The sequence below is a fragment of the Scyliorhinus canicula genome, chromosome 12 (genome assembly GCF_902713615.1).
Source record: "Scyliorhinus canicula chromosome 12, sScyCan1.1, whole genome shotgun sequence".
Lineage (NCBI taxonomy): Eukaryota > Metazoa > Chordata > Chondrichthyes > Carcharhiniformes > Scyliorhinidae > Scyliorhinus > Scyliorhinus canicula.
This window is the reverse complement of record NC_052157.1, coordinates 28,179,572-28,202,992: the sequence shown is the minus strand read 5'-3', so window position 1 is coordinate 28,202,992 and position 23,421 is coordinate 28,179,572. Positions and strand designations below refer to the sequence as shown.

Below are 23,421 nucleotides of genomic sequence, written 5' to 3'. Positions count from 1 at the left end.
GCTCCAGTTTCCTCCCACACTCCAAGGATGTGCAGGTTGGGTGGATTAGACATGATAAATTGCCCCTGAGGGCTCAATTCAACTAAATGGGAACAAAGTCCCGTAGCGATTGGGTTTAGCTGCGTGTTTCCCGGCGCCCGCAGTACTGAGAAACACATGGTTATACAACTTGTACCATAAAGGGCCTCAGCGAGGAATGCTCGGCCGAGGCTGCATATTGTTTTGTATACTGGGGGGCTCTGAGGCCCCCAAAGTGACCCCCCTCCCAGCCCGAATGCACTATGGGAGGGTCCCCGCCGCCCCTCTCCCTGCACCTCTCTCCCAACACCTACGCAGGGCAATCCCAGCCCGATTGCACACGTGCAAAAAAAGACAGCTTGGCAGCGCCCATGCCAGTGCCACCCGGGCACCTTGGCAGTGCCAGGTTGGCACCCAGGTGGCACTGTCAGCATGCCCAGGCGGTACCAGCAGTGCCAGGGTACCACTTCCCAAAGGGCATGCAGCTGGGGGCCTCCGATCCCCACTCGGAGACCAGACGGAACGGCATGTGTGGGAATACTGTTCCGTCTGGGGACCAGTGACATTCACACGAGGTCTCCGAGACGAAGGGGATGAATACCAAAGCCTCAGATACCTCGGGAATCTGCACATTAGGGGCTGGTTTAGCTCACTGAGCTAAATCGCTGGCTTTTAAAGCAGACCAAGCAGGCCAGCAGCACGGTTCGATTCCCGTACCAGCCTCCCCGGACAGGCGCCGCAATGTGGCGACTAGGGGCTTTTCACAGTAACTTCATTGAAGGCTACTCGTGACAATAAGCGATTTTCATTTTCATTAAACTGAGGCTAGCCGTCTCGCTCTAATATGCAGATTTGTCAAAAAGTGATCGTGCCCACAATGGGCGGAATTTACATCGTAACCTCTTGCGAGATCACGTTGGATCTCACAAGACCGCGCTGGATCTCGTGAGGCGTTGCGAGCCGGGTAGATCCTGGGAGTGGGGTCTCCCATCTTTTATTGGCCATGACGTGCCGTGGTGAGCTGCTTTTCAGGCGCACCTTGGCTGTTGGATCTCGTCCTCCGGGTCCAAAGTTGTGCAATTAGGTAGGGTTTACGGGATAGGATGAGGGAGTGGGCCTCGGTCAAGTGCTCTTTCAGAGGGTCGGTGGAAACCCAATGGGCCGAATGGCCACTTCTGCACTGCAGGGGTTCTAATGTATGGCTCTCTGGAGGTTATTTGACAACAGTTCAATATGAAGTAGGTGTGTGTGGCTGAATTTTAAGGCCCTGTCACGGAGAGGGGGTGGACCTGGGAAACGTGGCGACCATTGAAACGTCCACTGACTTCAGCGGGAGACTCCAGCGGTACTAGATTCCACCTGTTGGCAATAGATGATAGGCAAGGAGCTGTAGCAGTCTACTGATCGCCCAGCTCCACCGATCAAACAACAATAATGTTAAAAAATAGTCACAGAGAGTCACAACCATCGCCATCACATTGCCTTACACCTGTCGATTTAGAACACTTTCCGAATATTAACAATCAAACTCAATCTACAGTATGTACACAAGAAAGCATGTGAGGAAAGAATTAATGACTGCAACCTAATTTTAGGTTTCTCATAAACTATTTATATTCAGAATGTTATCTGAATACCAGCCGAACTCTATTCAATGAGAACGGTAACATTTCCTCCAGGCATAAAAATAAAAGCTTTAACTGAAACGGATCAGTATCTTTGTCTATAACCCACAATGGGTATTAACAATGAATTTCCAAAGAGCTGCCATCTCTTCGAGAGTTTACAACACAGAAAGAAGCCACTCAGCCCAATGATCCGATGTTGATATTTCTCCTCCGCACTAATCATGTTCAAATATCCCGATTTCCGTATCCCTTCAACTCCTTTTCCTTCATTTACCTCTCCAATCTAACCATTAATGTTAGCATTAATGAGGGGTCCCTTGTTCAAAGGCACAGAGCCTGGTCAAGGGACACCGCATCAGGAATGGGGGAGGGGGGGGGGCAGAGAGAGCCACCACCCCTGTCCATGCTGTTGATCCCCGCCCACCTCTCAAACCCCACCCTTGGGGCAGCAGGGTAGCATGGTGGTTAGCATAAATGCTTCACAGCTCCAGGGTCCCAGGTTCAATTCCCGGCTGGGTCACTGTCTGTGTGGAGTCTGCACGTCCTCCCCCTGTGTGCGTGGGTTTCCTCCGGGTGCTCCGGTTTCCTCCCACAGTCCAAAGATGTGCGGGTTAGGTGGATTGGCCATGCTAAATTGCCCGTAGTGTCCTAATAAAAAGTAAGGTTAAGGGGGGGGTTGTTGGGTTACGGGTATAGGGTGGATACGTGGGTTTGAGTAGGGTGATCATGGCTCGGCACAACATTGAGGGCCGAAGGGCCTGTTCTGTGCTGTACTGTTCTATGTTCTATGTTCTGTGAAAAATGAAATGAAATGAAAATCGCTTATTGTCACGAGTAGGCTTCAATGAAGTTACTGTGAAAAGCCCCTAGTCACCACATTCCGGCCGCCTGTCGGGGGAGGCTAGTACGGGAATCGAACCATGCGACTGGCCTGCTTGGTCTGCTTTAAAAGCCAGCAATTTAGCCGAGTGAGCTAAACCAGCCCCTCTGATCTTTGGCTGGCCCAAACAGCCCGTGTTATCCTTTTCCCACCATTGCAGGAACTTACAGAGGCTCCTTAGGCAGCAAATTCTAAACCCACGACCACTACCATCTAGAAGGACAAGTGCAGAAGATATATGGGAAAACTTGGAAGTTCTCCCTCCAAGCCACTCAGCATCCTGACTTGGAAATATATCGTTGTTCCTTCACTGTCACTGGGTCAAAATCCTGAAGCTCCCTTCCTAACAGAAGTGGGTGAACAATACCACATGGACTGCAGTGGTTCAAGAATGTGGTTCATGGGCAGCACGGTGGTGCAGTGGTCAGCACTACTGTCTCGCAGTGTCGATATCCAAGGTTCGATCCTGGCTCTGGGTCACTGTCCGTGTGGAGTTTGCACATTCTCCCCGTTTGCTTGGGTTTCACCCCCACAACCCAAAGATGTGCAGAATAGGTGGATTGGCCAGGATAAATTGTCACTTAATTGGAAAAAATGAATTGGGGACTCTAAATATTTTTTTTAAAAAGAAAGTTGTTCACCACCACCTCCTCAAGGACAATTAAGGATGGACAATCTATACGGATCTTGCCAGCAACGCCCACATCACATAAATAAATTGGTTGTTGCCAATTGGCGAGTTGAACTTCTGCCCCTGGGGTCCTGGGGAAGGCTCTATGCTGCCTCGCTAAGTGTCCAATGGCACTTAATTCAGGAAGGCCTTCCCGTTGAAAGGCAACACTTGATTCTTGTCGCCTGCACGAAATTCCATCCACAATTTCAGTGCCATTTCCAAAAGATGCTTCAAAGTCATCACCAATTTACCAAGTCCCTAAAGAAAAGAGAGTTAGGGCAAAAAAAACATCACGGTGATATTAAAAAGCATATTCAGTAAGAAGTACTTGTTTCTAAACGAGTGAACGAATAATGTTCGAGACGTATTCCATTCCAATGTAACCAATCTGCCTGCCAGAAACGCTACCTCTGAAATTACAACATTGCAATTCAGAAGAAACAGCCTTTTTTCCCTTTTAAAAATAGTCTCAAAACCTGTCTGCAGAATAATTCAGTACAAATTGCTTTCATGCTTTTTTCTCGGAGTCCAATGTCTATGTAAATAATGATAGTCTTGTTCTCTGACCCTATATGAGAGAATCACACTAGTACGGGGCGTTTGCGTTGGTGGTTTGTCGGTACAATTCTGGCCTGACACTAGTACGGGGCACCCCAGTTACATTTTAATCCAGGAGGAGACCGGGAACATCAGGTTCCTGTTGTGGATTTCTGCTTTTGGAATGATTCACGAGTGTTAGTCTGCAATGTTATGGGGCTATCACCAACCTGCACACACGCCCTGCAACCTCGCCTGGGTAAAACGACTATTGCTGATTTCCTTTCCATCACGTTCTCCAGACAAAAATCAAACTTTTTTTTTGTTCAACTTAAACTACCCAATTCATTATATTTCCCCCAATTAAGGGGCCTGTCTACCTACCCTGCGCATCTTCTGGGGTCGTGGGGGTGAGACCCACGCAGACACGGGGAGAATGAGCAAACGGCACATAGACAGTGACCCAGAGCCAGGATCGAACCCGGGTCCTCGGCGCCGTGAGGCAGCAGTGCTAACCACTGCACCACCGTGCCGTCCCTGATGATAAACAAACTTGCATTCATGACCTTTTTTCCGAAAATTTAGAGTACCCAATTATTTTTTTCTAATTAGGAAGCAGTTTAGCATGGCCAATTCCCCTAACCTGCACATCTTTTGGGTTGTGGGGGTGAAACTTACACAGACATGGGGAGAATGTGCAAACTCCACACGGACAGTGACCCAAGGCCGGGATTCAAACCCGAGTCCTCAGCGCCGCAGTCCCCAGTGCTAACCACTGCGCCACATGCCACCCTAAAAGGGAGGCCTTGCCTTCATAAAGCGCCGTTTGCCACTTCAGGGCACCTCGGAGCTGGACAGCTGAAAGGAGTGCTTTCTGAGGTGTAGTCAACGTTGCATTGTGTGAAACGCCGCCCAGGTTTTGCACAGCCCAAAGCAATGGGATAGTGACCAGATAATCAGTTAGTAATCCAGAAACCCAGGGCCAGATCTGGGGACCTGGGTTTGAATCCCACCATGGCTGATGGTGAAATTTGAATTCAATAAAAACCTGGAATTAAAAGTCGAAATGATGACCATTCTTTTTTCTTTTCTCCTATTTTTCTCTCCCTTTTTATAAATTTAGAGGACCCAATTCATTTTTTCCAATTAAGGGGAAATTTAGTGTGGCCTACCTTGCCCATCTTTGGGTTGTCGGGGCGAAACCCACGCTAACACAGGGAGAATGTGCAAACTCCACACGGACAGTGACCCAGAGCTGGTATTGAACCTGCGACCTTGACGCCGTGAGGCAGCAGGGCTAACCCACTGCGTCACCGCGCTGCCTAATGGTGACCGTCGTTGATTGTCGTAAAAACCCTTCTGGTTCAGCAGTGTCTCTTGACGGAAATCTGTCACACTCTTAAATGCTGGCCCGATGAATGGCACCCACATCCCATTAATTAATTTTAGAAAAGCTAACGGGGTTATACGGTGTTGATCCCTTGCCATCCTGTACTGGACACCAGGGACAATGTACCGGGGTGACCCTGTTTGGTTCACTGGGAGAGAGTTGTGGGTGTCTAAAGCTACACCTATACAATATGGTAGAATGGACACCAATTTGTCCCAGCAAAATAAAATGGTCTAAAAATAATTATGGGAATCACTTGTATGCCTTGGTGTGTGAGTGCACTGCAGATGGGTATGAAGGTCCAAAGATGTTCCCAGATTTAATCCCCGTTCATCATGGGTTGGGCGTGACTTCCTGGATGAGGGATTTTGGGGGTTGGGCCGGGGGGGGGGGGGGGAGAAAGAGCGGAGAGCGGAGATCCTGGCTCCTGCTCACTATCTAAAGTTTGCAAGATTAGACATTGGGGAAGAAAAGACTCTGCACTCAGAAGCGAGGACCGCCATGGGTGAATAGTCTGGCATGGCTCACTGACTGGACTCATGAAAGAAATGCTGCTGCCTCCTGTGAAGTTGTATCCAGAAAGACGCGCATTTATACAGCACAACTGTCTGAACGCACATTTATACAGCACAACTGTCTCAACGCACTTTACAGCCAATGAAGTACTTTTGAAGGGTAGTCACTATCACAATGTAGGAAACACAGCAGCCAATTTGTACACAGAAAACTCTGACAAACAGTAATAATGACAATTTGTTGTGATCTTGACTGAGGAGGAACGTAGATCTTTACAGGGAGGAACCCCCCCCCCCCCCCATCCCACGATTTTCTTCAAAATGGCGCCATGAGATCTTTTACATCCACCCAAACAAAAGACGTAGCCTCAATGTGACATTTGACCCGGAAGTCAGCACTGCCCCGTTGCCGCATTGGAGTGTCAGCCTCACTTTGCCAGCTCACGTCCCAGATTGGGGCCTGAACCCAGAATCGTGTGACCCAGAGGCGAGACTGCTGACCCTACCATCCAACTGGGCAGCACCTTCAGCAAAGGGGCAGAGGGGGCGAACACACGCATTAATGCCAGAACATCTTCCAAAGAACAGGAAGTGATGTGACGCCAAAAACGAAGTCATGTGACAGGGGTCAATGAAATTCACGGAATGTTTACCTCAAATGTGTTTAGATACAAACAGTAAAGATCACGCCAGGGTTCTTTCGGAAGTGACTGTGTTTGGCTTGTGCAATGAAACCTCAGACAGCCCACAAACAATGTTCACTTTCAATGGTCCCAATGCTGTAATCCCTGGCAGCAGAACGCAGCCTGGCAACATCATTTCACGTGTCCCTGCCTTTATTCTCACAGACTGCCAGCCTATTCAATCTGCGAGTCTTTGAAAGCTTACACAAAATAAATAAGCTGATCAAATACGAGCCAGTATGAGGTTATTTAGCACACACAGGGAATAAACCTGCTTTAATTTAACTCAGCAAAATGGGGGTCACTTCTTAAATCGCTGGGTCGTAGGAAAGGATTAAAATCTTTCAGCTAATCTGGACACGTCTTAAATGTTGCTGAATGGAAGCATTTGAAGTTTCACAAGAAGCAAATTGTTTTCAAATCGCCATCTCCCACATGTTTGAATGGTCCTGTGTCTTTCACAGGCAGCACACTCTCCCCTTTAATGATCATCACAACATTTTAAAAATATATAAATTTAGAGTATCCACTTCATTTTCTCCAATTAAGAGGCAATTTGGCACGGTCAATCCACCTAGCCTACTCATCTTTTGGGTTGGGGGCGAAACGCAAGCAAACACAGGGAGAATGTGCAAATTCCACACAGACAGTGACCCAGAGCCGGGATTGAACCTGGGACCAGAGCCGGGATTGAACCTAGTGCCTAACTACTTGCGCCACCGTGCTGCCCCTGACCATCAGAACATTTGACTGAAAGAAGAACTGCTGTGTCAGCCAGTGAACTAACCACCTAAATACCTCGAACTTACATAAGTACTGCTGAAAACGATAAAGAGTAAAAATATAGAGGCAGAAAGTCAGGACGTAATTTAATTTCCTCCTGGCGCCCAATTAGGTGACTCGATACACCTTGCGAGATTTAACGGAACCTCACGAGGCATCACGATCTGGGCAAGATCAAGATATACAGATTAAAATATGTGTTCGCCCTGTATTCTCCTGGGGCCCGGGAACTAACGGCCTCACCTGGGCGACCTGCCATGGCACACAAACATGGACCAGGGATAAAGGCACTTGGGGGGGGGGGGGTCTCCCAGGCTATTGGAGACCCCTGGGCAGTCAGGTTCTAGGCTGGATGGTAGCCTTGCACTCCTGCTGATACCTGAACATCTTGCCTGCGCCAGGGACCGGGCCTGGGTGTGCCTTGCCCTTAAGAGGTGTGGTGAGGGGGGGGGGCTCAAGGAGCTGAAAAGATAGGTTGTGTGGACTGGAGGAGGGGGGAGTTCCGGAGGCTTCGGAAGGTCCGGGCGGTATTTAAAAATGGCGAGGTATTGAAGTATTGAAGTGAGGTACAACTTTCCTGGTCTGTGTGCCAACTAAAGTTCGGGGCGGGCTTTAAAAAAGGCGCCCCGATCCACGAGTACTTTTTCTGCACTGGCGAGCTGAGCTCATGAGTGCAGGGAATGATTGTAAGTGCGGTCTTGGTGGGGCGTTCCTCACCGAGGCCAAATAACCAGCAAAGTGCCATTAAATAGCAATGCCTTCCCTGGTGCTGCAAGTGGTGAGAAACAGCCCTCTAAACGCATCCAAAATGGGACTCTGTTTCTGTCCCGTCAAATCACGCCCAGAATTTAGTTGGCGCACAGACTAGGAAAGTTGTGCCTTGCTCCATTACTTCAATACCTCACACCCCAACCCTAGTCAATGGCCAATCCTTGGCCTACTCCTTTGAACTCGGGCAGATGTTGCCTGTGTTGATATTACCATGTGTGTCATTTTTTTTGAATTAGTGTTAAAAGCATAAAATGATAGCAAAACGAAAAGCGCCCTCTAAGTGTCTCACATTGATGTCCCTCTCCCCCCTTCCCACACGCTGTCAAGCTATCAATATAAATTTGCGTGCACCTCTGTGCATTGCACACATCTTCCTGCAGCCACTGTGAGAAGGCAATTCCCCCAGGAAGTGTGAAAACTGCAGGGTCAACAGACCCAAGTGTGTACTCCTCCGATGACCTCCGAGCAACTAGTTCAGGAGGGCAATCATTAGAGGCTTGGGGTAGATTAACAGGCCGCACTTTTAAACCAGTGATTGGGGGGCAGCACGGTGGCCTAGTGGTTAGCACAACCGCCTCACGGCGCTGAGGTCCCAGGTTCGATCCCGGCTCTGGGTCACTGTCCGTGTGGAGTTTGCACATTCTCCCCGTGTCTGCGTGGGTTTCGCCCCCACAACCCAAAAATGTGCAGAGTAGGTGGATTGGCCACGCTAAATTGCCCCTTAATTGGAAAAACTAATTGGGTAATCTAAATTTAAAAAAAAAAAAAAAAAACCAGTGATTGGTATGTGGTGTGGAGAATAAAAATGAAGGCAGAAAAACAAGTTCAAAATGGCACCACTGTTCATAGAAAACACCATCATCATCCCATATTTACAAATATAAGGCTTTCACCTTTTGCATGCTTAGGGCGTTCCAAAGCGCTTTAGATCCAATTAAGTGTGATGTCAAGTTAATTCCAGTTACAGCAAGAAAACATGGGTGGGGCGGGATTCTCCGCCGACGGGATTTTCCATTGCGCCGGCAGCACACCCACGCCCGCGGGATTCCTGGCAGCGTTGGGTGGCCGCAATGGGAAATCCCATTGGCTGGTGTTGGGAACAGAGAATCCCGCTCCGACGAGGGCGCGATGCCGAGGAACACGGGGCTGGCAGACCGGAGAATCCTGCCCGAGATCTTTTGAGAGTCAGTTGGATATCATGATGAGGGGAAAGTTGGAATACTGAATTGATGAACTGACCCAAGTGTGTACGCCTCCGATGACCTCCCTGTTGATTAGGAACTGAATGTTCAACAGTTAACGATGGAGTGCAGAATGAAGAGCTATACTGATCATACTTTTCCCCCTCTTCGGAATTTTCTTTCCCTGCCTTCTCCTGTCTGTATTTCCGCAGTGTTCCCCAGAACACTGAGCACCTTCTGGTATCTCATGCAATTGTGTTCAGTCTTGACAGTGACGGTGACCAAACTATTTGCCCAGAAAGGGCATCATAGCCAGGTTTGATCCTCCCTCCTTCGGACCGGTTTCTGGATAGTCGGAAGTGGCACGCTGGCACAGTGGTTAGCACTGCTGCATCACAGCGCCAGGGACCCGGGTTCGATGCCAGCCTCGGGCGACTGTTTGTGTTGGGTCTGTACGTTCTCCCCGTGTCTGTGTGGGTTTCCTCCGGGTGCTCCGGTTTCGTTCCACAGTCCAAAAATGTGCAGGTTAGATGGTTGGGCCATATCTTTTTATTAAAACATGCTATATTGTGTCCAAAAGGTTCAGTGGGGTTTTGGAGATAGGGCAGGGTGTGGGCCTAGGTAGGGTGCTCTTTCAGAGGGTCAGTGCAGACTCAATGGGCTGAATGGTCTTTCCGCACTGTAGGGGATTCTATGCTTCTATGAAGGAGTAGGGAATCCTGGTAGATAATCTCCTAATCCAGTGGATTTGAAGCTGTACCGCAGCTGAGAAAATATAGCTCAGTATAAAATAAAGATTGGAATTGTTCTGCAGAATGCAGCTACTCGCTGGCTAACCTTGCAGATTAACAAAAGCTGCAGTCAGCAGCTGGCCACATGAGCCAGATAATCGCAGCTTTCTCCCCATTACAATACGTAAATTGGAAATCATTTCCTTTCATCAGGATTGGAGCTGCGTTAAAGTGAATGGGGGAGGAGAAGAAAAGAGCAACAAACGTCGAATTGGTTCTCCGAGGAGACACCTGGACCTATTTTTCGAATGTTGGTTTGAATGAATCAAATAAAGACAGCGCTTTGTTTTTCAAAAATGCATTAATTACGTGAGCTGGTCAACAGAAAAAACAGCCTAATTAGTCAACAGAGGTGCTTTGAAAATTGTGTTCTCGTTAAGGCTTTTGCTGGATGCCTGAGTGCCAGTTTATTGTGATGTAAACGCCAGCCATAGGCAAGCAATCACATCAAGGACATCCTGTGAACTGCAAGCAGCAACCCGCTCCCATTCCGCATCAAAAGCTTTACTCTTGGGGGGAGGAAAACATTTGGTCTAGGCACAGATATAAGGGCAAATATTTATGCAATAGCTGGAATCTCAGGTCATGCGAGTATCATTTTAAACAGAACAGTTTTTTTTCTTCGTTGCCAAGGAAAATGAATCTTCTCCCTTGATTTGAAGGCCAGTCAAAAACAGGAAGGGAGTGAGTGCTGCATGATCAGTGCTAACGCAAGGCTTGACTGACGATGGGCAGCAATGGCTCTTCGGAGATGCCGAGAGTTATTTATAATTGATTATAGAACAGCCGTTCCCAACCTTTTCCTTTATGCGGCCCATAGATCGTCAACAAAAGCTTTTGTGGACCACAACGTGCGCAGGCCATTTTAAACATTATTTTTGACAGAACCTACGGCTGGTGGGGGTCAAATTTATATTTGAATGGGTATTAAAAATGCAGCTACTTAAAAAAAAAAAATTTAGAGCACCCAATTCATTTGTTCCAATTAAGGGGCAATTTAGTGTGGCCAATCCACCTACCCTGCACATCTTTGGGTTGTGGGGACGAAACCGATGCAAACACGAGGAGAATGTGCAAACACCACACAGACAGTGACCCGATGCCGGGATTCGAACACGGGTCCTCAGTACCGTAGGAAGCAGTGCTAACCACTGAGCAACCGTGCTGCCCTCAAATGCAGCTATTTCTAATAGGTTATGATGCACACTCACAGATACATTGCGGATTATGTTACACAAGGATATTTGTGAAGCAAATGACATTGCGAATAATAATGTAACATCGATTATGATACATACAGAATTGCATTAACCCTCCACTCCCCATGGACCACCTGCAGTTCTTTCTCATGGACCACAGGTTGGGAACCACTAGAAAGCTCGAAGTGGCAAGTGATGGAGGCGTCCCAAACCTGTTTGTCTTCTTACGCTCGTTCTCTGCCTGGATTTTACGCCAGGCTTGGAAAGGATACAAAAATATAGTCATCCATGTATCGCTTCTTCAGGTTGTCGACAATGCCATCTTCTGTGATCTTCGTGAGGAGCACCATGTCGTCCACTCCACTCTGTTTGACATTGTGGCTCTGCCAGTGATACCTGTAGTGCCCTTTACTCCCCTGGGGAAAAGAAAGAGAAGGATGAGAGGACACTCACGAACCAGGTTAACATTCCTTCCCTCAACTCATTTGTTTTTGACAAGTGTAACCATTGCCGTTGGAACTGAGAGGAGGTGGCAAAGTGTAGCATAGCAGTATTATTGTCACTGGACTGGTAATCCAGGGTAATGCACTGGGGTCATGGGTTCAAATCGCACCGCGGCCAATGGTGAAATTTGAATTTAATAAAAAATCTGGAACTCAAAGTCTAATGAAACCGTTGTTGATGGTCATAAAAGCGAACCCATCTGGTTCACCAATGCCCTTTGCGAGGGCAGCACGGGCGGCACAGTGGTTAGCACTGCTGCCTCACGGCACCAAGGTCACAGGTTCGATCCCGGCTCTGGGTCACTGTCCGTGTGGAGTTTGCACACTCTCCCCCCCGTTTGCGTGGCTTTCGCCCCCACAACCCAAAAGATGTGCAGGGTAGGTGGATTGGCCACGCTAAATTGCTCCTTATTTGGAAAAAATGAATTGGGTACTCTAAATTTATAAAAATAAAATGAACAAAATAAACCTGTGCGGAAGGAAATCTGCCGCTTTTACCTGGTCTGGCCTACATGCGACTCCAGACCGACAACAATATGGCTGATTCTTAAAATAGCTTAATGAGCCATTCAGTTCAAGAGTAATTAGGGATGGGCAATAAATGCTGGCCCCACATTTCTTTTTATAGAACTGGAAAGGTTTGATTCGATAAGAAGACTAGAATATTCAGGAAGGAGAAGCAATAATTTAACTCTTTATCTCTTCCGTCCAGTACATAGTCTCCACTTGTAAAACCTCATTTTCGTTTTATAAATTTAGAGTACCCAATTAATGTTTTCCCAATTAAGGGGCAATTTAGCCGGACAAGCCACCTACCCTGCATATCTTTGGGTTGTGGGGGCGAAACCGACGCAAACACGGGGAGAATGCACAAACTTCACATGGACAGTGACCCAGAGCCGGGATGGAACCTGGGATTTCAGCACCGTGAGGCAGCAATGCTAACCACTGCGCCACCACGCTGCCCGTAAAACCTCATTTTGATCACCAGAAAAGTTTTTGTTGCTACTCCCTCTCTAGCAAATTATTCTGAACATTTATCACTGAGGAAATACAATCCTCCCTAATATCCATTTTAAAACTTTTTCTCACCAGTTTAAGTATATGTCTTCATGTCCTACGTGGGTGGCATGGCGTCACAGTGGTTAGCACTGCTGCCTCACAGCGCCAAGAATCTGGGTTCAATTCTGGCCTTGTGTGAGTTTGCACTTATTCCCTGTGTCTGCGTGGGGTTTCCTCCGGGTGCTCCGGTTTCCTCCCACAGTCCAAAGATGTGCAGGTTGGGTGGATTGGCCATGCTAAATTGCCCCTTAGTGTCCAAAAGCTGAGGTGGGGTTACAACGATAGGGTGGGGGAGTGGGCCGAGGTAGGGTGCTCTTTCAGAGTGTCGGTGCAGACTCAATGGGCCGAATGGCCTTCTGCACTGAAGGGATTCTAAGTTACTGATTTCAGTTCGAAGTAGCATTCTTATGAATGATACTTATAAACTCTTTAGACGTAACAATGTATTTGTATGATAATTAACACATTCTTCATAAACTGTAAATACTTCAGTGAAAAATGTTCATGTGAGTGTCAAATGCCCTCAACTATCTGGAGTTACTCTGGAATTACAACTAAGTGGCTGATAGATGCCACTGTTCCACATTCAGACACAATAGACAGAATCTAATCTAGGTAACCGGCTGGGGGAGGGGGTTTTGCCTCTCAGTTCGAGAACCTTCGAGAGCACAATATCATTTCTTTTTAAAAATAAATTTAGAGTACCCAATTCATTTTTTCCAATTAAGGGGCAATTTAGCATGGCCAATCCACCTACCCTACACATCTTTGGGTTGTGGGGGTGAGACCCACGCAAACACGGGGAGAATGTACAAACTCTACACGGACAGTGACCCAGAGCCGGGATCGAACCGGGTCCTCAGTGCCGTGAGGCAGCAGTGCTAACCCACTGCGCCACTGTTCTGCCCAATATCATCTCTTTGCGCACTGAGCGCTTTTGAACAAGGCACCCCCAGCCCGCAGGCATCCTGCAAGCAACCCCAACAGAGGTTTGCATTTTAGGCTTCTCTTGTGGCACGTTCCTGTGGGAAGGCCATCCGTGAGCCTTCCTACCCCAGATTAAATGGGACAGAGACAGTAAGGTGGCAGGGTCTGCATGCATCACTCTCCTGCCTGACTAAATTACCCCTTCAAACAAAATTGGGTACTAGGTGCAGGCATACACACATCAGCTTTGAAAACTCACTGCCACTTTGAAGTTAGGAACAGGCTCATCAGCTACAATAACATGGAGAGTTTAGACTCTGAACAAAGAGCTATTCGGGCATAAATACTTTTTTTGCTGGCTTATGTTAGAACAATAGAAAGTGGAGAGATAATGCTGTAACTTGTCTCATTTAGAATCCTGATAGCAAAAGGAGAAGAACTTCCATCTATCAGATCGGAATGAATACACTGTTGGATAAGTACGACCTTCAGCACTCTTTGGGGTACTGCCATGGAACATAAGGTCAACCTCATTTCAAATCATATACTGTATATTTCAGCAGTAATCATCCTGGCCGGCACTATGGCACAGTGGTTAACACTGCTGCCTCACGGCACTGAGGACCCGGGTTCCATCCCGGCCCCGGGTCACTGTCCGTGTGGAGTTCGCACATTCTCCCCGTGTCTGCGTGGGTCTTAACCCCCACAGCCCCAAAGAAAGGTGTAGGGTCGGTGAATTGGCCATGCTAATTGGGAAGAAAAGAATTGGATCCTCTTTTTAAAAAGGGTTCGGAATCATCCTTAGTATTAAAATACACCCAATGGCTCTGAAGTATCAGCTTGTAGATGGACCTCAAAAGGCTGGGGATTGATCCCTGCTCTGTGCCACTTTAAGCCAACTCAGCTGATGTGCTGGTGGGGTGTAGCCCCGCATATAGTCATGGCTTCTGTGACGGTGACCTTTGTTGCATTTGGAAAGGATAGAATATATCATCTGAGTTTGACACTGAAGTGAGAGGGTTTGCCTTTTGTTTATGTCTTATTATAAAGACCCAGACTAGTTCCCAAATGTCTTAAGCTTTTAATACATTCATATACAGAGATAGTCACTGTGCAATTGTTCTGAATGGCTGAACTATCAAAAGGCTGCTTCATCTTTCAAAAGCTAGTCAGATGGTTAAAACAGATGTTGGAGCTTCCTGCCAATGACCAGTAACCAATCAGTTCCTTACATTTTGCCTTAATTCTGATTCCTGAGTGATAGTCCTCATGGAATCTCACAGCACAGACAGAGGCCTTTCAGGCCTTCCTGTTGGTGTTGGCTCTTTGAAATGAACCAAAGAATTTTGCTAAGGACTAAAGTTCTGTAGCCAGAAACTGGGATTAAACGCAGAAGGTCTTCTTCTGGCTCAGTTCAGCTGGTTCCAAGACATGTACAGGTTTCACCAAGGCATGGTTCAGCAATCCGACGGTGTGTGCATGTTACATGACTGCACCACAGAAGATCCTGAGTTATTTTGGCACAAGAAAAATATTTTTAATACTGAGATGAGATTTTTAAAGCAAGATCATTTGTTTTACATTTGCACTGCTGCCTCACTTCTCTAGGGTTTAGGTTCAATTCCGGCATCGGGTGGCTGGCTGTGTAGAGTTTGCACTTTCTCTCCGTGTCTGCGTGGGTTTCCTCCGGGTGCTCTGGTTTCCTCCCACTTTCCAAAGATGTGCAGGTTAGATGGATTGGCCATGCTAAATTGCCCCTTAGTGTCCAAACGGTTAGGTGGTGTTACTGGGTTACGGGGATAGGGTGGAGGCATGGGCTTGGGTAGTGTGCTCTTTCCAAGGACCGGTGAAGACTCGATGGGCCGAATGGCCTCCTTCTGCACTATAAATTCTATAATATGATCTATAATATGACTTTACTTTTTGATATTTGGCATGCAGAAAATGGTCTGTTAGGATAGCATTTTCCACTTGTTTGGAGAGATTTCACGCAGGAGTTGAGTCGCCATATTATAATAATAATAGTAATAATCTTTATTATTGTCACAAGTAGGCTTACATTAATGCTGCAATGAAGTTACTGTGAGAAGTACCTAGTCGCCACATTCCAGCGGCTGTTCGGGTACACAGCGGGAGAATCAGAATGTCCAATTCACCCAACAAACACGTCTTTCGGGACTCGTGGGAGGAAACGGGAGCACCTGGGGGAAACCCACGCAGACACGGGGAGAACGTGCAGACTCCGCATAGACAGTGACCCAAGCCGGGAATCGAACCTGTTGATCTGGGGACGATGTTAGCCCAGATACTCCAAGCAGAAGGTCCGGCATTGGTTCAAAGACTTGCCTATGGACGCAGACCTTTGCACTTATTCCAGGTAACAAGGTAACAAGTATTGGAAGAAGCCCAAACTATAACAGGGATCAACATTAAAAAAAACCTTCACCATGCACACCCAATGGCTCTGAAGTATCAGCTTGTAGATAGACCTCAAAAGGTTGGGGATTGATCCCTGCTCTGTGCCACTTTAAGCCAAATCAGCTGGTGTGCTGGTGGGGTGTAGCCCCGTATATCCACATATCCACTCCAGACTTTTGTTGCCAACTTTGTGGAAACGTACAAATCATTTTTAAATGTAAGATATGGCTCATACAACGAATCAGTCACCTTGTGTTTGGCCAAGAACATATTAAAAGTTCAGATCGTGAAAGCAGCTGATACAGTTAAGAAGCGGAGTCAAAATATCATAAACGAGGAAGCACGGTGGCGCAGTGGGTTAGCACTGTGGCCTCATGGCGCCGAGGTCCCAGGTTCGATCCCGGCTCTGGGTCACTGTCCGTGTGGAGTTTGCACATTCTCCCCGTGTTTGCGTGGGTTTCGCCCCCACAACCCAATAAAATGTGCAAGCTAGATGGATTGGCCACACTAAATTGCCCCTTAATTGGAAAAAATGAATTGGGTAGTCTAAAATTTAAAATAATATATCATTAATGTGTTCACTGTATTCAAAATTATCTATCTGTACATTTTCTCACAGACAATTTGAAAGGTAGAAAATGTAATGCTAGCAATCATTAGAAATCTAGCTGTGGATGAAGAGCAAATCTGGCCTCAAATGTTTTCACTCAAAAACATATGACGCACTAAAGATCATCTCCACTGAAATACTGAGGCATGGGTCCCTTGCTGCGATACACATTGTGTTATGGAAAGATAATGAATTACACAATGAATACAAGGAATGGGCTACCTTTGCTATCAGTGTCCCATTTGGAACCGTACCAGGTTATCGCTGAAATATTTTAAGTGCTGCTCCATTAGTGCAAGAGGGAAGGAACTTAAATAGGAAATTGGGAGAGCAAAATGGGGACACGAATCGGTCCTGGCAGGTAAAATAAAGGAAAATCCTAAGTTGTTTTACAAGTACATTAAGGATAAAAGGATAACTCGGGAAAGAGCAGGGCCCATTGAGGACCATGGTGGTAATGTTTGTGTGGAGCCGGGGGTGGGCAAAGGAAGGGTTCAAAATGAATATGGTGCGTTGTTGTTCACTTCTGAGAGGGACAGTGTGGGTAAAGAAATCAGGGAGAAGGATTGTGATAAAATTAAGAAATTAACATAGACAGAGATGAGGGGCGAAATTCTCTGACCCCCCGCAGGGTCGGAAAATCGCCCGGGACCGGCAGAAATCCCGCCCCCGCCGTGGCCGTAATTCTCCGCCACCCGGGAATTGGTGGGGGCGGGAATCGCGCTGCTCCGATCGGCGTGCCCCCCGCGGCGATTCTCCGGCCCGCGATGGGCCGAAGTTCCGCCGCTGAGAGGCCAATCCCGCCGCCGTGGTTTCAACCACCTCTGGTGGCGGCAGGATCGGCGGCGCGAGCGGGCCGCCGGGGTCCGGGGCGATCGGACCCCGGGGGGTGCCCCCACGGTGGCCAGGCCCGCGTTTGGGGCCCACCAATCGGCGGAGCGGGCCAGTGCTGTGGGGGCACTCTTTTTCTTCCGCCGCCGCCACGGCCTCCACCATAGCAGAGGCGGAAGAGAACCCCCCTTTCGTGCATGTGCCGGTGGTGACGTCAGCGGCAGCTGACGCACCGGCGCGGCGCATGCGCGAACCGGCGAAGGCCTTTTGACCACCCCGGCGCCGGGCGTCAAAGGCCGTTGGTGCTGGTTTTGGCGCAAGTTGGCGTGGCGCCAACTACTCCGGTGCGGGCCTAGCCCACAAAGGTTCGGAGAATTCCACACCTTTGGGGAGGTCCAACGCCGGAGTGGTTGCCGCTACTCTACTACGCCGGGAGCCCCCCGCCCCGCCGGGTAGGGGAGAATCCCGGCCGAGGTTCTGAGTGGTCCGGCAGGCTTAAAAGTGGACAAATATCCAGGGCCAGATGAAATGTATCCCAGGCTGTTGAGTGAGGCAAGGGAGGAAATAGCAGGGGTGCTGGCAATAATTTTCAACTCCTCTCAGGCCACAGGAGAACTGTTGGAGGGCTAGAGGATAGCCAATGTGGGACCATTATTCAAGGAGGGAGATAGGAGGGTGGCATGTGGCGCAGCGGATAGCACTGGGACGGCAGCGCTGAGGAGCCGGGTTAAAATCTCTGGGTCACTGTCCATGAGGAGTTTACACATTCTCTTCATGTCTGCGTGGGTTTCACCCCCACAACCGGAAGATGTGTAGGTTAGGTGGATTGGCCACACTAAATTGCCCTTTAATTGGGTACTCTAAATTTATTTTTAAAAAAGAAGGGAGGAAGGGATAAACCAGGAAACTACAGACCAGTCAGACTAACCTTTGGTGGGGAAACTATTGGAAGCAATGTGAGAGACAGAATCAATCTGCATTTGCAGAGGCAGGGATTATTCAAGAACAGTCAACATGGTTTGGTTAAGGCGGGGAAATGGAGGATGGGCTGTGGGCAGAGGCCCTGAGTAGGGTAAATTCGACCGCGACATGTGCTAGGCTCGGGCTGACTCAATTTAAGGTCGTTCACCGGGCCCATATGACGGTGGCTCGGATGAGCAAATTCTTTGGGATAGAGGACAAATGCGCTAGGTGCGCGGGAGGACCAGCGAACCACGTTCACATGTTTTGGGCATGCCCTAAGCTGAGGGGGTACTGGGAGGGATTTGCGGGGATCATGTCCCGGGTGCTAAAAACAAGGGTGGTGATGAGTCCAGGGGTGGCAATTTTTGGGGTTTCGGAAGACCCGGGAGTTCAGGGGGAGAAAGAGGTCGATGTTTTGGCCTTTGCTTCCCTGATAGCTCGGCGACGAATACTATTGGCGTGGAGGGACTCAAAGCCCCTGAAGACTGAGTTGTGGCTTGCGGACATGTCGAGTTTCTTGGGTATGGAAAAAATTAAGTTCGCCTTGAGGGGATCTGTACTGGGGTTCGCCCGGAGGTGGCAACCATTTATTGACTCCTTTGCGGGAGAGTGAGCATCAGCAAGGGGGGAAAATATGGCGGGTAGTACCGGTGAGAGAGGAGCGGGCTTGTGCAGTAAGTTACGATTGAAGTATTGAAAGTACATGGATGTTTGCACATTTTTGCCTTTTTTGCTTTCTTTCTGTTGATGTCTGTAACTGTTTACAAAGCCAAAAACTACCTCAATAAAATTGTTTATTTAAAAAAAACACAAGGTTTTGTTAAGGTGGAGAGGTCTCACTAAGGTCTCACTAATTTGATCGAACTTTTCTAAAGGTGTGTAGATGAGGGAGATGCATTTGGCGTAGTCTACGTGGACTTCAGCAAGGCTTTTGATAAGGTTCCAAATGGGAGACTGATAGCGAAGGTAAGATCCCATGGGATCCAGGGAAATTTGGCAAATTGGATCCAGTGACAGGAAGCAGAGGGTGATGGTCGAGGGGTGTTTTTCTGACTGGAAGCCTGTGTCCAGTGGGATCCTGCTGGGTTTAGTGTTCGTAGCCTTCCTATTTGTGACTTATATAAATGATTTAGACTTGAACATAGGAGGGTTGACCGGGAAGTTCACAGATGAAACAGAAGTTGGTGTGTTGGTAAACAGTGAGGAGGACAGACTTAGATTACAGGAGGCTGTAGACAGGGTGGTTAGATGGGCTGATCAGTGGCAAATGGAATTATAGATCATAGAATTTACAGTGCAGAAGGAGGCCATTTGGCCCATCGAGTCTGCACCGGCTCCTGGAAAGAGCACCCTACCCAAGGTTAACACCTCCACCCTATCCCCATAACCCAGTAACCCCACCCAACACTAAGGGCAATTTTTGGACACTAAGGGCAATTTATCATGGCCAATCCACCTAACCTGCACATCTTTGGACTGTGGGAGGAAACTGGAGCACCCGGAGGAAACCCACGCACACACGGGGAGGATGTGCAGACTCCGCACAGACAGTGACCCAAGCCGGAATCGAACCTGGGACCCTGGAGATGTTAAGCGATTGTGCTATCCACAATGCTACCGTTAGAATTAAATCTGGACGAGTGAGAGGTGATGAACTTGGGCAGGACACACAAGGCAAGGGAATACATGATAAACGACAGGACCCTGGGGAATCATTGAGGATCAGAGTTCATGTACACCGGCCCCTTAAGGTAGCAGAGCAGGTGGATGAAGTGGTATATTTGCCTTTATTAGCCGAGGCATAGAATTTAAGAGCAGAGAGGTTAAACTCGAACTGTACAAAGCGTTGATTCGGCCACAGCTAAGAGTATTGTGTGCAGTTCTGGAATCTATTTCGAAGGGATGTGATAGCACTGGGAAGGGTGCAAGGAGATTTACCAGGATGTTTTCTGGGCTGGAGAGTTTTAGTTATGAAGAGAGATTGTATAGACTAGGATTGTTTTCCTTGGAGCAGATGAGATTGAAGGCGGAACATGATTGAGATGTATAAAACTATGAGGGGCATAAAGAGAGTAGACAGGAAGAAACTTTTCCCCTTGGTGGAGAGATCGATGACCAGGGGACATAGATTTAAGGTAAGGGGCAGGAAGGAGGTTCAGAGGGGGTGTGAGGACAAACGTTTTCACCCAGAGGGTGGTGAGAGTTTGGAACTCACTGCCTGAAAGGGTGGTGGAGGCAGAGACCCTCATTACATTTAAGAAATATTTAGATGTGCCTTTGCGATACCAAGGCATACAAGACTAAGTGCTGTAAAATGGGATTAGAACAGTTAGGTGATTGTTTTTGACTGGCGTAGATGCAATGGGTGGAAGGGCTTTTTCTATGCTGTAGATCTCTGTGATTCTATGACTCATTACAAACCCCAAGAAATGATATTGTGACATTGGCCCTTAAGTTCTCAAAATAAATTCAGAGTACCCAATTCTTTTTTTTTTCATAATTAAGGGGCAATTTAGCATGGCAAATCCACCTATCCTGCACGTCTTTGTGTTGTGGGAGGTGAGACCCACGCAGACACAGGGGGAATGTGCAAACTCCACACGGACAGTGACCCGGGGCCGGGATCGAACCCGGGTCCTCGGCATCATGAGGCAGCAGTGCTAACCACCGCACCACTGTGCCGCCCCTTTGGTGCTTAATTTTGATTCAACATTCTTTGTCTTTTATTGAAGGGAGGTTTTAATCCAACTAAAATAAAATAAAATCAGCAAAATATAGGTAATTGCATTAACATGTTTTTATGTTCACAATTATAAACAATGGGTGGTATTTTATGTTCTGTCCCGTGGGAAGTATTTAAACAGAGAAGATGGTGGCTGGTGGGGTCTTTGCCACTTTCCTGTCTTCATTCCAGCTTAATAAGGCCATGGTGGGAGGTCCAAGGGAGTCCTTCCTGTCCTGTCATCAATTGAGGCCCTTAAGTAGGCAAGTAATGCCCAAATAAAAACCTCTTCCTTTCACCGCCAGTATTAACACCCATCAGCATGCGGAGAGCATGATGTGCAAACATGTGCTTGTTATCTCCCTCCCTCGTTCAAAGACACTCGATGCCCAGTCGAGGCACCCAGCATGGGGAAGGTGGATCCAGCTCAGAGATCTTCCGCCCCTTGCTGCTGACCTCCTACACCACCCTCCCCCATGACACCCACCCCTGAAAACCTCGTCACCTACTGCTGGACTGGGTCACTCCATAATCCTGGGCTTCTGGTGGGAGTCATTCCCACAGCAGCCCACCACCTCTCCGGTGGCGCTGCTAAGCAAAAGGTACTGCTGACCTCCGATTGGCCAGCAGCTCTCGGCAGGCAGGACCTCCCGCACCCAGGGTCCTGATCCAGTGGAAGGTCTGCCGGTGACCTCTCATCTGCCTGATTGGCACACTACACCTGCGGGACTAGCTGAAGGAGGCAGCATGGTTTTGTCTCGCTGGCTCTCCAGCTGGTAGCCAAGAGCCCCGTCCTTCAATAAATTCCTTCCAGTAATTTCCGATCTTTCGATCCTTCTGGGAATATTAGCAGCCAAAAAGATTGCCTATTTTACATATGCATATTTCTTAATACCTAAGGGACAATGTGGCATTCAATGCAAAAATCACATTAAATGCTCATGTGAATAAAACTAGATGGAAAACATATTCTTGTAATATTCTTATGCCTATTCTCATTCTTCATGGCCTAGTTCCTCCCTACCTCTGCACTCTTCTAATTCCAGCCTCTTGCACATCCCTGGGCCAGGATTCTCCGACTCCACCACCATGCATCTCCACCATCGGATGCGGGCAGCCATTTAAATTGCCGTTTACTTTGGCGGGACCATAATATCCCATCGGGCAGGAGGTTCCATAAATTCCTGGCCTTGATTTTAATCTCCCTACCATTGCTGGTGGTGGTGCCTTTGGCAGCCAAGGCCCCAAGCTCTAGAATTCCGTTGCTACGACTCTCGCCTCTCTTTATTAAAAACAACCTCTGACCATCTGCCACTGTGAAGCACAATGGGATGTGTAACTACACTATAGGGGTGGTATGAATGCAAATTTTTGCTGTTTGGCCAACCATTATCGTGGGGTGGAAGCCCAAATAGAATATGACTCCTCGAAGGGCAGTTGTCAGCCTTGGTTGACAAGCTCGCTTGCCTTGGAGTCAGAAGGTTGTGGGATTAAGCCCCGCTGCAGAGACTTGGGAGTAAAATCCAATTTGACATTCCAGTGCAGTAGTGAGGGAATGCTGTACTGCCAGAGGTGCTAACGTTGGATGAGACACTAAACCTACCTGCCCTCTCAGGTGGACGCCAAGAGATGCCATGGTACGATTTTGAAGTATAACAGGGATGTTCTCTTGGAGCCCTGGAAAATATTTACCCCTCAACCAACATCACTAAGACAGATGATCATATGACTGTTTGCTGGGAACAAATTGGCTGCCTCATTTCCTACGTTACAACAGTGACTACATGTTATTGGCTGTAAAGTACGTTGGGACTTACCAAAGTCATTACAGGCAGAATATAAATTTTGTTCTTTCCCCAAAATTAGCAAAACTAGCAAAGGAATCACCTGCAGGTTCCTAATACAAACATACAAAATAGAAGGAAAAGTTGGCCATTTGGCCCCTCGAGCCTGCTCTGCCATTCAATTAGATCATAGCTGATTTGGATGTGTTGAGCTCCACATTCCCATCTACCCCCGATAGCCTTTGATCCCCTTGCCTAACATGAATCTACCTACCTCCGCCTTAAAAATATTCAGTGACTCCGTTTCCACCGCCTTCTGAGGGAGAGAGTGGCCCAAATTGGCACATCCCTCTGAGGGAAAGAATTCTCCTCCTCTCTGTCCCAGAAGGGCGACCCCTAATTTTTCTCTATACAATTTTTAATCTTGAAATATTTGTCCACTGATTAGTTCAGAGGAATCCACTATAGCCGTTATCTTTTGTAGTCATTTTCTATGAAATTGCACAGACTCACTCAATGAGGGGGCGGCGCGGTGGCGTAGCGGTTAGCACT

The 23,421-nt window shown here is 47.9% G+C and overlaps 1 protein-coding gene across 2 annotated transcripts in view; it reads right to left on the bottom strand.

Annotated features, from left to right (window-relative positions):
- The window catches only part of myo1ea (myosin IEa), a 182,498-nt gene that overhangs the window by 120,411 nt on the left and 38,666 nt on the right, over nt 1-23,421 (bottom strand). For both annotated transcript variants that reach the window (XM_038814836.1, XM_038814837.1), the window contains exon 2: nt 11,322-11,465. In XM_038814836.1, the coding sequence (XP_038670764.1) occupies nt 11,322-11,465 (144 nt within the window). The remainder of the gene's footprint in view (nt 1-11,321; nt 11,466-23,421) is intronic.